This window comes from Varanus komodoensis, unplaced genomic scaffold (assembly GCF_004798865.1).
Source record: "Varanus komodoensis strain SLA01 unplaced genomic scaffold, ASM479886v1 scaffold9, whole genome shotgun sequence".
Classification (NCBI taxonomy): Eukaryota; Metazoa; Chordata; class Lepidosauria; order Squamata; family Varanidae; genus Varanus; species Varanus komodoensis.
The window spans coordinates 8,178,089-8,193,271 of NW_025336598.1; the positions used below are offsets into that span (position 1 = coordinate 8,178,089).

Consider the following 15,183-nt stretch of genomic DNA (forward strand, 5'->3'; position numbering starts at 1 on the left):
TGCATTTAGCATTTCCAGCTAATGGCTATGACCCATCCTCTCTTCTTGTTCCTGCTTTCTTTGTCCTGGTGAGAGCTGGGGAGATTACGGATTCTTTATGAAAATATTTTGAGAGCAGAAGAAAATATCTAGATGTGCTTGTGTTGCTGCAAAATTAGCCTTCCTCAAGCATGGTAGCAGCAGAGGAGCATCCCAAATAGAAAAGGGCTGCTGGGTTGTGCCTTTACCCCTGCCTCGTCCTTGTGCAACTCAAGTCAGCTTCACCCTGTTGTACTGCTACTTCTGCTGGTGAAGGAGACTCAGAATCCAGAATCCAGGGTGGCTGGACGCTGGCGCAAGCCACAGAACATGGGTTGGGCTAGGGATGCAGTCTCACAGCATTTTGCTGCTCACATTTTCCCATCACAGCTGTTAACACATGCATAGGACAATTGTGGGAGAAAACAAACAAACAAACAAACAGGATGTTTTGAGGGGAGGCTCACACCATTCTAAATATTTTCTTTTCCAGCCACTGAAAGAAGCATGAAAATGTGTTACGTGGGAAGACAAGTCAATCTGAAAGCTTTTCACTGGGACAAAGGTCTCTTAAGCAGAAACGTGTCTCTACTCTTTGCAATGATAAGCCCAACTCACAATAATGCTTTATTTCATTTTAATTCCTGTACCGAAAAAGGCTTTTTTTTTAATAATTACTGCAAGTTTTCTTACATCAACATATTTCTTCTTACGAAACAGGTATATTTAAAGCAGATCTAGAAGCACCCCTCTCCCAACAAACAAACCATGATCAAATATTCTCATTTGTTCAAAAAGGTAACAAAGGTATATCTGGAAAAATGCCTTCACATTTATCTGTAAACTTTAAGTTCTAAAAGGATGGCAAAGTACATCAAACCCCCACGTTTTTATCTTAAAAATAACTACAAATCTGGACATGAAATACAGGAGAAGTTTATTATGGATGTACCCCACTTTGATGTCTGGTGCATGAAATTCGAGGCAACTATTTTGGTGCATTACAGATAAGCCAATATACAGTAGCTGCACACCACGATTCATTTTTGGATCACAACTAGCATTTTTACTATGACTGTTAGTACAGAAATGTTCTGCAATTAGAAAAAATGAGAATTCTCTCATGCTGTACAATACCATGTGCAAGTAGGTGTGTCATCGATATTAAAAAATAAAGAACCAAATCAGTTTAAACTCTGATGCCAGCCCACTAGGCTGCAGATCTTGGAATGTTCAGCACACAAAGGTTTTATATAAGCTCCAGACATAATTTAAGTGCTTCTCATGTGCAAACCATTACCGACTAAAGCTTTTCAAAGGTCATTTAATACAGATATGAACACTCTCTGCAAAGGTATGAGACTATGCTATAGGACCCAAAGGTCATTACAGATTTGCTAATTTTTAAGAAAGAGAAATGCTATGTTTCGCTCCAGTAGTTCTAGTCCCTGATGAGGTTCTCCTGTTTTGAAGGCATTTTATTTGTAGGAAATAGACCACTCTTTGACAGACGCATCATGAGATGTCGTTACCAAGGTGTGCTCATCCAGCCATGCCAAGCTGCTTACATGATGTAATCTGTGGGCATCTGGCAGAGAACAGGTGAGAGGGTGAAGATTACAGAAGTAATTAGATGCAACCAGTTTTGCCTCATCTAGCATTACTCTTAAGTTTAGCAGGTATGTCGTTCAGTTCAATGATCATGCATGTTCTTTCCTTTCCAAATGAGGCTGTTTGCTCACCATTGTATAAATTATTGCAATAAAAACAATACATGCATTTGTTGCTTACCAGGGTCCTCAAAACCATGTATAAAACCACAACAAAAAACAAATTTGCATCTTCAGAGCATGCTTCAAAAACAGAACAGACACTTTAAAAAGCCAAAGACCTGGCAAAACCATGCAGTGCTTACTGCCTGTCTAATCTTTAAAAGCTGGGTGAGGGAGCTCTGTGGATGGAGTTTCACAGCTGAGATTCTGCTACAGAAAAAGCCCTGCCTGGTGTTCTCACCTACATTCTCTCTCTCGGTGGCGAGACATACAAGAGGACCTCTGATGAAGATCTCCAGTTATGGTTAGGCACATATAGAAGGAGACTATATTTTAGAGGCGACATGTTACAATATGGTCACTCTTTAGTGACCATGCAAGAGACTTCGTCTTTCAGCATCTAGCAGCATGCTCTGGTCCCCTAGGCCCTTGTGTCTGCTTCTGCTGTGAGTTACCTATGCACAGGGACTGCAGAGAAAACTGCTGGGAGGCCTTGTTGCGTGGCACTGGATCAGGAGAAGAGCTGCTACCGCGGAAGGGAAGAGGCGATATCAAGACACTACAGCAGACCCTCTGCACCCACCTCATTGTGTGTGAGCAAAACCGCAGCCTTCATTGTTCAGAATTAAGCCTATTCACTCTTGAGTTAAGCTCTCATTTTCAGACCTATAATTTCCTTGAAAACTATTTTCATTTCTGAATCAAATGTAATTTGCTATAAATAAACTGGGTAATTTTAACTGGTGAGCACTTTCTTATCAAGCTAGAGCTCCAAAATTAGATTTGTCTGTTACAAAAAGTGTATCATTACCTTGTATTTTGACTCTGGTTTCTGGGTCACTCAGTGTCCAAACATAAACCATCATATCCATGCCCCCAGAAGCAAAGTGTTCATTATCTGGTGACCAGGCAATACAAACAATTTTTGCGTGGTGTCCATAGAATAGATTATGTTCCTATTTAGAAGGAGAAAATGAAAATATGCAAAAAAGACCATGATTTGAAAAGGATCCTAAAATTTAATGATCAGTCTACAATTTAAAAACCTTAATTAATTGCGCAGAAGCTGTATAATACACAGTACATGAAACGAGGACAGCTAAATAAATTTCTCCATCAAATGCTACTTGTAACTTCACACACACGAGGGTAATAGATTCCAAGATCAGGCTTTTATTATTTTTTCTATTAATACTTTGATTAGCATACTGCACTGTTCCTTCAATTAGTAAGTTTGACACTTACAAGTTTTATGCATGTAGCACCCCTCCATAACTATGAACAATAATGGTAGTTTTACTGCAGCAGCTTTTAAATAAATAAACCTGTATGTGGAAATCTGTGACATAAAAGCAAAATGCTCACAGCACAAGATTTGGTTTGTTTTGTGCCAAGAGTGGGTGAAGCTACAATTTTGTCTTTATTTTTAAGAAATGAAAGAAAAAGCACTCAGAACAGAGGTCAAAGACTGGGCCTTACCGCATAGCCATCAGCAACACTAAACACACTGACAACCTTGCTTGCATCTGTCACTGCAAGGAAGGCACCATCATGAGAGTAAGCCAGGTCAGTCACAGGACCTTTTACTTCTAACGTCTTTTCCTCTCTTTTTAAAGATGTTCCCTGGATTGCATACAAGTACACGTTTCCATCCTGAAAATCAAAACATTACCGGGTCAAGCTCTGTTCAGTGTGTACAAATTGTCCTAAATGGGCTTGCCAGCTTTCATAGCCATTACTGCCAACACTGAGATACGGCTTAAAAGCAGAAACTGTTTGCACCTTGCTCCTGTCAGGATATAACGTGGTTCATGCTTAGGAGCATGCACTTATTATGGTTACAGAAACAGCAGAGGCACTGATGGGGAAGGAACACTAGGGGCAAAAGCTGGCTTTAGGGCAAGGAGCACTAAGGCTCAGAGAGCACCTAAAATTACTTTATCATAAGGAGAATTTTATCACATTTATTGCCATGCTGCTGTAGTAGCTGCCAAGGGTATAATGATCAGAGAATGCTACCTCTGTGAGGAAAATAACATCCTTACTGTTCCTCCAACTGCTGCCATGCCACCTCCTGGGTGAACTGCGACTGCTTCTGGGTCAAAACCGGGGTTATCAATTACAAAGCATTTCTTCTTATCCTTCATCAAGACAATCTGTAATTGCAGAAAGTTATGCCATTTCCATCTGAACTAGACAAATGAAGCACTCAAAGCGTTTCTGAAAGAGCCATTTCCTACCCTTTAAATCCAAGTAATTTGTACCCTGAGTCCCCACAGCATTCATATACCCATGGCATTTCAATATGGGCAGCACTAACAATTTAATCTGCCTTCCCATTTAAGTTCCGCTCTGTGGGAAAAGTGAAAACAGGGTAAGAGATGCCCAGTTCTGCCTGTGTGGCATTGGCATTCACACATTTACACTGCGACTGGGAGGGTCTGCACAATGTGCCAGAGTTCACACACAGGAAGCTATAGTGCATCAATGGTCCATCAACTAGAATACCCCTAAGGAACAGCAAAATACGTTAATTTAGTTTAACACTCAGGACTAACATTTTTTAAACATTCAGTTATGCTAGTTATGAAAAAGGTCAATTTTTCACGGGAAGCCTGGCACAGCCCCATAGAATTACAACTTCAGGTTACCTATGAAGATAGCATTCATTATTATTTATTAGGAATAGCAGTCTTCATTCAATTGTTATGTTCAAGTAGAGGCAGTCCTAACATGAAAGAAGGCAAGACAGTTTTTGGCAACTGTAAGAATGGAAGATAGAATCACTGTTTTCTTGCACAAGCTCAATTATATCAAACAAGAGCAGTGCTGAAAATTGACATGCTATTCACAACTCCCTCTCATTTCTGCTAAACCTACACAGAAAAATTTCCTAGTGATCTGTACCACATGTTAGAATGTGGGAGAGCATGTTATTTAGCTACATCCCCCGCTTTTTAAATTCCAAGTGTCAAGAAACACCTTGAATTTCAAGAAACAGCTTGAAAGAAATCAAAAGGTACATGTACACATCTTCCTACAATGATGGCAAAGCTCTGCAGAACAGCTGTAACGACACCTGCTTGATGCATGAGCCTCCGCAAGACTGGGAACCAAGACTACATGGAGTTTCGTCCCCTGTGGCTCCCGTAACCACATTCCATTGAATCCATTCAGTGGTGGAGGCCTTCCTAATAAATGAACAGCTTTTTTCCTAGGAATCTAACAGCAGAAACCCAGCCCACTGGGCATATTTGGGGCTAGTTGCTCTCCTTCCTAGCCTAATCTACCTCCCAGGATTTTTGGATGACAAATGAGGGTGTGGTGGGAAAGAGAATCACTTATTTCTACTTGGACTCATTGGGGAAAAGGCAGGATATACATATAATAACTAAGTACATGAATGAAGTAATGGATTGTCACCAGTTTTTCTGATACTCACTTCTCCAATGCATACGACCACTGCATATCCACCAGCTCCAACAGATATACATTTTGGCTGAACATCCATTTTTACAATGTCTTGGCCACTGTGGGAAAGAAAAAGAGCTTTTCTTTAGCTGGATGAGTGAAGGATACTGGCAAAGATATATCAGGATATAAACAGTAGAGAGAAGGGCAACAAGACAATGGAGCACTTTGGAAGCAAGGGTAAGGAGCATATGATGAATCTGGGACCAGAGGGGAAGCCAGTGAAGGCTTCTATCTTCAGAGTACCAGAACAGAAGACAGGAGGCATCTGCAGTAGTTAAGTCAAGAGATGACAAAGGTGTGATGTTATTTCTCACTTCCAAATAATGAGAATTAGACCCAGGTTATTACAGTGGTACCTCGGCTCACGAATGCCTCAGTTCACAACCAAATTGGGTTGTGAACAGAAATTTCAGAAAAAAAATTCTTCAGGTTGCGAACTCTACATCACGTGACGATTGTGACCGCACCTGGCTTCCATGCACGGGCACAGTTGCAGTCGCGCTCGGGGTGGGAGGGGGGGAGATGGCCGCAATCATGCTCAGGGGGGAGATGGCTGTGATTGTGCCCGTCTTCCCTGCACAAGCACGTCCGCAATTGCACCCGTCTCCACCCCCCCGAGTGCACCTGCTATTGGGACCATCTTCCCTGTGATTAAAAAAATATATTTACAAAAAAATATAAGAATTATTTCCCTACTGTGGTAATATTTGGACAAACACAATTATGAGTTTGCAACTATCTAAACAGCCACTGCAGCACTTACAAACTTGATCTACTTAGGATGGTAAAACTGATGTTACCAGAACACCAAAGGCAATGTTGATTGCCAAAAAAAGAAACAAAACAAAACACTGTGATATCTTGTTATCAGACATACTAACAAAGTAAGTATGATGGCCTGAAGGGCCATTTTAATTTTATGGTGACGCTAAATAATATTGGCAAACATGACACGCCTCTACCTGTAGTCTTTTTTGCTAAGACTGGTGTAACGCACAGTATCATCCATGCTACAGCTGACCAGCTGATCCGATTCATCCACAGCCATTCGTGAAACCTGGTTTGTGTGTCCTTTCCCTAAAAAGTCATCATTTTCCCCTGTCTCAGCATCCCAATAATGTTAGGAAAATATTAAGGAAATAGTCTTCAACATGAGGAAAACAGGATGCTCCAATACTTATCCCATACATCAAGCTGACATAATTCCAAAATTATGCTAGTAAGTTTCAGGACAACAAGCACATTTAAGGCCAAACTAGATGAGAATCCAGGTGGCTTATGATTAGTCCCACAGCTTAACAATACTAAAATGCCACTGTAAATTTGAATGAAGCTTTAATAGCACAAGGTTACAAAAGCTCTTGAAACAAGTACTGTAAGGCAAAAAACACATGACTCACAAAGAAATGCATACAGAATACCTTGAGGGGGAGCATTTACAGAGTACTTTGGGGAGGTACTTGCCATGGTAACAGTACAATAGAATTTGCTTAAAAATACCTTGTGGAAAACATCCAGCACTGAATCTTGCATGGCGGTACACAAAGGAAGCTTGAAATTCAAGCTGGGATGGCTGCAAAAGGTATTCATCATGTGGGGTAGTTTATGTTCAAAATTTAGCCAACTCAGACAGCAGCACTAAAAATTACACTGAAAACAGGGGCTTCAATGAGAGAGCTGAATATTAGACTATTACTTAGCAGTTTAAATGAGAACTGTGCTCCAATACTATATCGTATGCCAAGAAGTTTTAACCGAGTAGCAAATATTACAGAAAAGGGGGAATACAGAAGACAGCACAGTGCTGTACAGTACATCACATTTTTCTCTGTTAATATGTTTTAGTCAAAGGATATTAATATGTCCATCATGGCTCCCAGAATAAATATAAGATTTCTCCCCATTTTTATGCACAGTAAGACACTGTATTGATTTACTGTGACCCTGCAAGAGAACACACATAATTATTGTAAAGAGTTATATTTGAATGTTTAAAAAAGGCTGTAGTTTCATGAACAGAAGCTTAAAGTATATGGACGTTTGCACTTAGCCAAAAGTGACATCCCCTCTGTCCTGCCCCCATATCTGGCAAAATCCCCAGTTCTCTTTAAAAAACTTCTTTATAACCCCATCTCCTTTGGCTAAGAACAGGTTTGCACATGGCAGACATGGAACTATCTTGTGTAAAAAAAGGAGAGATTGATTTCAAGCTCTCTGAATCTTAATTATGTCTATAAACAAAACAGAATTACCTTCTGTATTTTACTCATTTCATTTCTATACTGCCCAATAGCCCCAAATCTCTCATCCCAATGCCTATCTGCCTTTTGCATTTCTAGTGTTCTCCAATGCAAGCAAAACCTAAAGTCTGACATAGTCATAAGCACTTCATGGACTGCACTTTTCAACACGTTATACAAATATAAACGCATTTTGATCCAGAAACCCTGGCTACAATTCCAATAGATGTTTTATGCTTGCATGAGCCCAGAAAAAGATTTGATGCTTTATTATTACTACAGAGTCATCAAGATGCATGGTGCTCCATGGAGTAATGCCCGAATATTGGTCCCGCTCAGGGGAGTTTACAATTCAAATTGTGACATGGGGGAGGAATGAGGGAGAGATTGTAAACAGGGGAAGAATATGCATTCTGTTCATCTGCATAAACTTTGGCCTAGTTTGCACAGAGGATGGGCACTAAGGATCGGTCCCTGAGGGCAGATGTGAGGAGAGAGTAGTTTATCATGTGGGCAGGTGTTTGAGGAATAATCAGGTAGCCAGGGTGAATAAACAGAATAACTTAACAGAGAAGGTAACCTCCAAATGACTGAAGGTAGCAGACAGGATAGCAGAAACCCCAGACAGATATGCATCAGAATACAAAAAGGCACAAAAAAAAGCAGGGACATGGTCAGGTAGTGGCTGTGTGTGGAGGACGAGTACAACTACTTCCACCTGCCAATTGTAGGGGGTTTTCCTACCACTTGGAACATTAAGCACCTGTGATGTATTAACGAAGTATCTGATCAGTTCCAAAAGAGGAAACAAAGGAGAGAAGAGAAGGACTGCAACTTAAGAAGTCCTCTGGGCTTGGCATATAGAAATTGGCTAGGGTTTGCTGGACTCTGGCCACACACTATGCTTTGATCAACTTGCTTCGAAGACATATTAGCACTTTTTGTATTCTGATTTTTGATGTTTCTCTACCCTCAAACATTTAGGAACTGGTTTCTTTAGCTTTACTTTAAGCATTGCTCTTTAATAATAATCCAACAGACCTTTATGACTCGAAGAGGTTTGTCTGGGTTGTTCTCATCCAGATAGTTGATGTATCCAGAAAGAGAAATAGTCAGTAAGTGGTCTTTTTGCCACAGACAACCCAGTTGTTGATCCAGAACATTTGATCCCATGTTAAATGTATTCACTATGCTATTAGCACCAACATCCCAAATCTTTGCTGTTTTGTCTCCAGAAGCTGAAAGCAGGCGATTGCCATCTGGACTCCAACTAATCTATTAAAAGAAAACAGATTTAGAAGTAGATCCACAACCTATGCACTGGAGAGGGTCTCGCCTGTGTTGGAATTTCCAGTGGTGAACTGGAAGACCGTCTGGGAGCTCAGTCTCCATAATAAGAGCAGTGCCACATCACAGTAAGCATTTTCCAATTATGGTGTGTATGTAGTGAGGCAAAACTAGGGGAAATATACATTTAATTTTCTTAAATTCTGTATGAATTTTTCTTGACTACTGAAAATGAGGTCTGACAAGGCAATTTAAGAAGGCTTTGACTGAAATCTTATATTGACTTGCCAGGGAATAAGGCGCACTGAACATAAACTGATGCCATTCCAGAAAACATTTTTGATAAAATAGAACCCAGTAGCTGATTTCAGGGAAATCTTCAATAAACGGTCTGAGAAAGACAATAGAGAAATAAGAAAAGCCTTGCTGGATAATCCCAAAGCATCATGTTTTCCACAGTGGCCAGTCATGTGCTTTTGTGAGAAGATCAGCAACTGCACATTTGAATTCTCTAAGGTGCATACTATCTGACTCTGAGATTTCTTTGTTTTCAAATCAATTTTCAGCGTTTTCAGCGTTTAAAGGAAAGGCTAAGAGCTTGGCAAGCTGTCCTCACTTGAATGATGAAAATCATGTTCTCTTCCATCCCCTAGGGAACCAAAGCACCTTAACCCTTTAGGCACTGCCCCAAGGTTCAGTTTTAAAAACTGTTCTTCATCTTATTTGAGGTCTGGTTACATTCCAGTTCAAGTGGCATGTGTCTGAAAATTTTCCAGTGCCTAATGCATTTAAATTACTCCTCTCTATAACACCCTCTCATTTCACTCATGCACTGATAACTTTCAAGAAAATGTATCACTTTAAAAACACATCACAATAGAACATTAAGAACATAATATTGCAAATATCACTCTTATCACAGTTTGTAGAAGTACTCGTGTTTGTAAAACGTGGCAGGGAACTGCTTCAAATAAAGGGCCACCTTCATTGAACAAGAAGTTTCAAATGAATCAGTTTGATTAGAGTTAAATCTATTGTTGTCCAAACTGATGCTCTCTGGCAGGATGATGATGCCAGTGGTGGAGGAGGTGGTAATAATAACAACTCTATACCACCCAGTAGCTTAAGCTGTTTGGGTGGTTTACAACAGTGTATAAAATATAATATAAAATACAGTTAGCGAGCAAAACCATACACTTTCACTACAAGATTTAAAAGCCACATGTAAACAACTGGAACAAGAATCTAGATGCTGGGTCCAAAAAGCATTGCTGCAACTGTGCCTATGACCCTTGGCATGGCTTATGCTGAAAGCATTAACCCTAGAAGCAAAGGAATGTTGGCAGAACTGGCCTTTTCCCTTGGGAACAAATTAATAGAGTTAAATGTTATTTAAATGATTTATATGCTACCTTTTAGGGAAAACAATTCCAAAGTGCCTGACAAATGACTGAGTGTCTGCCACACTTGCCAAACATAACATGCAATTTTAGATGCTATGCAACTAGGCACTATTTTGAGCTCTTCAAGTAAAAGCAGAGTTAATAGAACTGAAGTAACTGTACAAAGCAATATACTATAACAACCCAAACAAGACAGGGAGCTGGGGAACCAGATATACTTACTGCATAAATGCCTCCATCATGTGCCTTGCTTCCACCTAGAGCACCAACTTTCTCTCCAGTTTTTCCATCATAAATAAAAATCTTAACACCAAAAAGAGACAAACTTGTTAAATATTTTTGTAGAAACTGAATTCTGGAGTATTTCAAAAGAAACTGTGAATCTTTTGATATGAAGGGAAATGCAAAGTTGATTTTCAATATCCATTTTAAGAAAAAATCATGACCTAAGAATCCAAATGCTTGAAATACAGGGAAGTATGTCTGAACTGAGGTATTAGTTCATCAGAACATTTGCGTGTCTGAATACAGGGAGTTCTGTCCGCTGTGCCAGCCTGCCACAGCCTGAACAGCTGCTGTGCTTAAATATTCACAGCCACACCAGAATCCTTAGACTGACAGAAGTTGTTTACCATGGGGCCAGCTCCAGTGCCTACCATCCTTGGGCATCTGTCCAGGCCCCAACACTGTAATAAGGCCCACCAATGATGAATGCCATCAACCCCTTAAAAAATTACGGGCTGATGCTACTGGCCACAGGTTCCCACCCTTGTCCACCTAGCTGCCATTTAAGGTCAGAGCATGCTATTTAATAAATTACAGTGGCAGCTAAGACTCAACTGCTTGGACACTAGCTGCTACCTGGTAAACCTGCCACCATCTACTGTCAGAGGAATGTTCCCAACAGAGGACACAGGACCAAGGTCACTTCACACCTAAACCTGGCACCGGTTGATGAGCAAGCCTGTAAATTTGACCAAGAAAGCAATCCAGACAGGGATCCACAATTTCATGACCACACTACCACCCCTCTTGAGTGTCCTCCAAGACACACAGTGAATGGTCTGATGACTTCTTCAAAAAGAATTCCCATTGCCATATTCATACTGAGCCACACTCAGAAGAGCTCAGTTCAAACCAAGTTCTGAAAAGCTCTTTTCAGACAGTATTGAACTGTCATAGTCACCACATGCAATATAGTGGTGCATATCACAGTTGCATGCTGATTTCCCTGAGAATTTCACACAATGCAATCAGGCTGAACATGGAACCAATTCTGTTCCCTTCAAAATGCACCTTCCCTACAAGACTTTAATACTTCAACCCACATTCCCAATGGCAACTAAGTGCAACATATTATTTCATCTGATCTTATTTTCTTCTCTATTGTCTCCTTCGGCACTGAATTTAAAGCCTAAGTTTTTTGAAGGTAGCAACCTGCAATTATTTTGCTTACAAACTCCAGAGTGCCATGCACATCAGTTGCAAAAGAATAATCACTCAGCATAAGTCAAAGGAGACTCGTCCACTTATGGATGTATGGCATTGCCTTATACAGAATCAAGCTACTAGTCCATATGGCTCAGTATTATCTCCTCTGCCTAGCAGCGAGTCTTCAGGCTTTTAAACACAGGTCCTTCCTAGGCCTGCTAGCAGAGATGCTTTTAAGCAGATGTACTGGGAATGAACATGGAAAGTTTTGAGTTCAAAGCACAGGCTATAGAGGCTCTTTGCTCCATATCCCTCTGGTACCCTGTTAGTAAGAAATGGCTAATTTTACCTGGCCATCTGCACTGGCTGTAGCAAGCCTATTTCCATCTGGAGAAAACCTCACACAGTTAACAAAACGGCTGTGGTCCTAGAGAAGACAAACAACACCAGAATGTCAGTTCCCAGATGAATTACTCCAGTTGCTTTGTTTTCTGCTTGTTCAGGAATGTGCAATTTCTAGCCCTCCAGATGTTGTTGGCCTGCAACTCCTCATCAGCCCTGGACAGCACAGATGAGGGATGATGGGAGTTGCAATCCAACAACATCTGGAGCACCACAGGTTGCCTAGCCCTGTACCTATTGCTTTCTATCAGCCCATTGTGGACTGCACAGCTCCTGTCTCTCCTGCTTCATGCAAAGTGCGGAGAACACACAAATCATGGCCATCCTGGAGGAAGGTCATAACGGGAAGACAGGAAAACCATTGTTAGACAGTAGAGCAGTCCAGAAGACGGGGAAGAAGAACAGCGCTCCCTTTCTGTTTACGGTTAATGTAAACACTCTTTGTAAGGACACAACTGATCAGGCTTCCCCACCAAAGTGTCAAATCCTCCTAATGCTTGCAGGATGAAACAGACAACCATCTGTCATGCTGTTCCATACATTCATTCCCTGCCTCAACAGAGACCACCTGCAAAACTCTCCCTCCAAAGATTGCATTATCAGAAGCCCGTGGATTAATCTGCAAGGCCTCATAAATCTCTCTCTAATATGGATAAAGTACATTACCCAGGAATGCCACTGCAACTGTTGCCGAAGTGCCTATTTCTCAAAAATGCACAGACATTACATGTTGTACCTGAAGCTATCATACATAGCACTGACAGTTGGTGACTGGGTGGATTAAAATATAACAAGGAAATGAACACATTTACAAAAGTATTTTTCAGATGTGGCTACATCTTGTGCACAGTATACTTGTACTGCTGGATCTGCCCAAAAATCTGCATTTCAGTACAGTAGCCTTCCCCTGTCTGGTGCTCCCTAGATATTTTAGACTTCAATTCTCATCTGCCCCATTCCATAGGTGCCAGATGGGGGAAGCCAGCAGATGTAGCTCATAGGGCAGTATTCAGTCATAAATTCTAGTGTACAGACTTCATTTAGTTCCAGGCACACTAGTGCAACCCTGGCCCTCCATTACATGTAGGCACATCTATATAGGGATAAAGAATGGAGAGCTGATTTTCAATGTAAGTTTAGTTTCATACACCCAAACAAAAAAGTGTGCACTTTGAAGAGTTGTGCTCTGTTCAACTCTGTATTAGAAGAAAGAGAGGAACCACTCCCCACCCCTAAAACAGGTCCCAGCCTGCTTTCTTGGGGCCATGGGTCTGACTTCTGGGTGAGCACATCGAACCCTGCACAAGTGGTGCCCCACTTCCAGGCATGTGATTTGCAGCCTCTGCCTGTGTTCTGCGTGATGCAGAAGGGTCCTGGTTGCCTAATGGGGATTACATAAGCATTTGCAGAGTTTGGTCTGCTTCATTCACTTGCTAAGCCAGGACAAAGCATGAGAGGAAGTCTGTGAACTGCAGAGAGCTTGATTCAAGGTTAAAATTGTCACAACCCTATCCAAGATTTGCTGTAATTCTGCAAAACACTATAGGTGGCTCTCAAAGTGGCATGAGTGATCTTATGCTTATCCATATGGAGTTTTACAAGGCCCCTTCTGCCCACATGCCCTCTGAACACCTCACTGTGAAGTGCAAAGGGCCATTTTATTAAAGACTACAAGAAAAGTGCTGTCTGTTGCTTCACGAGTCAGGTGGTGGCGGCTGCATCTTGGCAGTAAAGTTTGCATACAGGTAACAGACAAAGCTAACTTACATTTTTTGTAAACTTGAATTTGAATGGTGGCCCTTCAAAGAAAGCAGAACAGTTGTCATCACTGCCAGTCGCTAGTCGATAGGGCCTTGTCTGTTTAATATCCACACTATTGATCACTTTGTTGTGGCCTGCGATCTCACCTACTGAAGAACCAGTATCCCACAGAAACACTGCTCCAAATCTGTTTGTGAGAAACAGAAACAGAAACGTGCTTCATAAGATCAGGCATGACAATGTGCTTTGGTTACTCAAGTGCAGCCTAATAATTTTTTTTTCAATTTCGATACATGGACAGCACAAAATTATTTAAAGCTCATCTGCATTTAACCCTAAATAAGCAATTGCTTCTTCAGCAACCCAAAATAAGCAATTGCTTTTTAAATAGGTTCTGTTGGAACAGATTCCATGTTGCTGATTCTGTATCAGCAAAAAAAAAGGGGGGGGTAGAGTTTTCTGTGTCAATCAGCTCAGGATTTACTGCAAATTGATTGGCACAGCGGCATCTTTAAAGTATTGCTCCAGTTATGAGCATTTAATTCAAGCCATTTATACAACATACTTTTTCTGTAAGATAACAGAGGGAAAGTATGCATATTATTTTATAGTTTAGTTCTTCCTATTATTACTTCATATTCCCCTTCAGAAGGAGCAAATATGTCCTCGGCTTCCAAAGGCACAAAACAAAACACACTGCCAATGTTTCTAGAAATAAATCCATATCAGACCATACTTTGGCAGAGCAGCAGATGACTCCATTTCTTCATCCATCTTTCCAGTTTCTGAAACAGATGAGGTTCTACAAACTGGAGTGCATCCATTAAAATGTTCAGATTGTATTAACATTATTTAAACCTCAGATAGGATTTTAAAGAGATAAGCAAATTTAAAGAAAACAGGAATAAACCCAGAAGCACACACAGTCCACCCAAACTTCCCTTTTATTTGGAGAGATTCCTTTGAAGCTTTCCTGCTCCCTCTCAAGCAAAATAATTCTTTAAAAAATAACTTTAGCCTCCAATACAGAAATACAAAAAAAATCTGGAATGTAGCTGTCAGAAAGCAGTTTTTAAAGACAGTTCCTCATATTGCCTGCTGTGTTTTAAGTTTGGGGAAAGGTTTTAAGTAGCATTCTGGGAGTTCAAGAGGAGGCATCACTTGAATTGTGATTGCCTTTGAATAGTGGACCCCTTTGTCATATCTAAGAGTAAAAGATAAGCAAAACCTTGTTATTATTGCTTCATGCCATTTAAGAATGTGGGCATCAGGAAACTGTCCCAAGGATTTGTGCTATTAAATTTTTTTAGCTGTCAAATGAACAGCTGTTACCTGTAAATCTAGAAATTAAAGCACAATAAAAAGCTATGTTTTGCTGAAACAATGACTGGGTTC

At 40.7% G+C, this 15,183-nt stretch overlaps 1 protein-coding gene across 1 annotated transcript in view; it reads right to left on the reverse strand.

The window, feature by feature from the left end:
- Window positions 1-638: 638 nt before the first annotated feature.
- The window catches only part of WDR1 (WD repeat domain 1), a 25,442-nt gene continuing 10,897 nt past the window's right edge, over window positions 639-15,183 (reverse strand). Inside the window, exons 3-12 of the mRNA XM_044418125.1 lie at window positions 11,975-12,052; window positions 10,417-10,497; window positions 8,546-8,779; window positions 7,121-7,208; window positions 6,227-6,383; window positions 5,233-5,320; window positions 3,836-3,946; window positions 3,270-3,443; window positions 2,602-2,746; window positions 639-1,606 (exon numbers count right to left, since the gene is read on the reverse strand). Of these exons, the coding sequence (XP_044274060.1) occupies window positions 1,497-1,606; window positions 2,602-2,746; window positions 3,270-3,443; window positions 3,836-3,946; window positions 5,233-5,320; window positions 6,227-6,383; window positions 7,121-7,208; window positions 8,546-8,779; window positions 10,417-10,497; window positions 11,975-12,052 (1,266 nt within the window). The 3' untranslated portion in view covers window positions 639-1,496. The remainder of the gene's footprint in view (window positions 1,607-2,601; window positions 2,747-3,269; window positions 3,444-3,835; window positions 3,947-5,232; window positions 5,321-6,226; window positions 6,384-7,120; window positions 7,209-8,545; window positions 8,780-10,416; window positions 10,498-11,974; window positions 12,053-15,183) is intronic.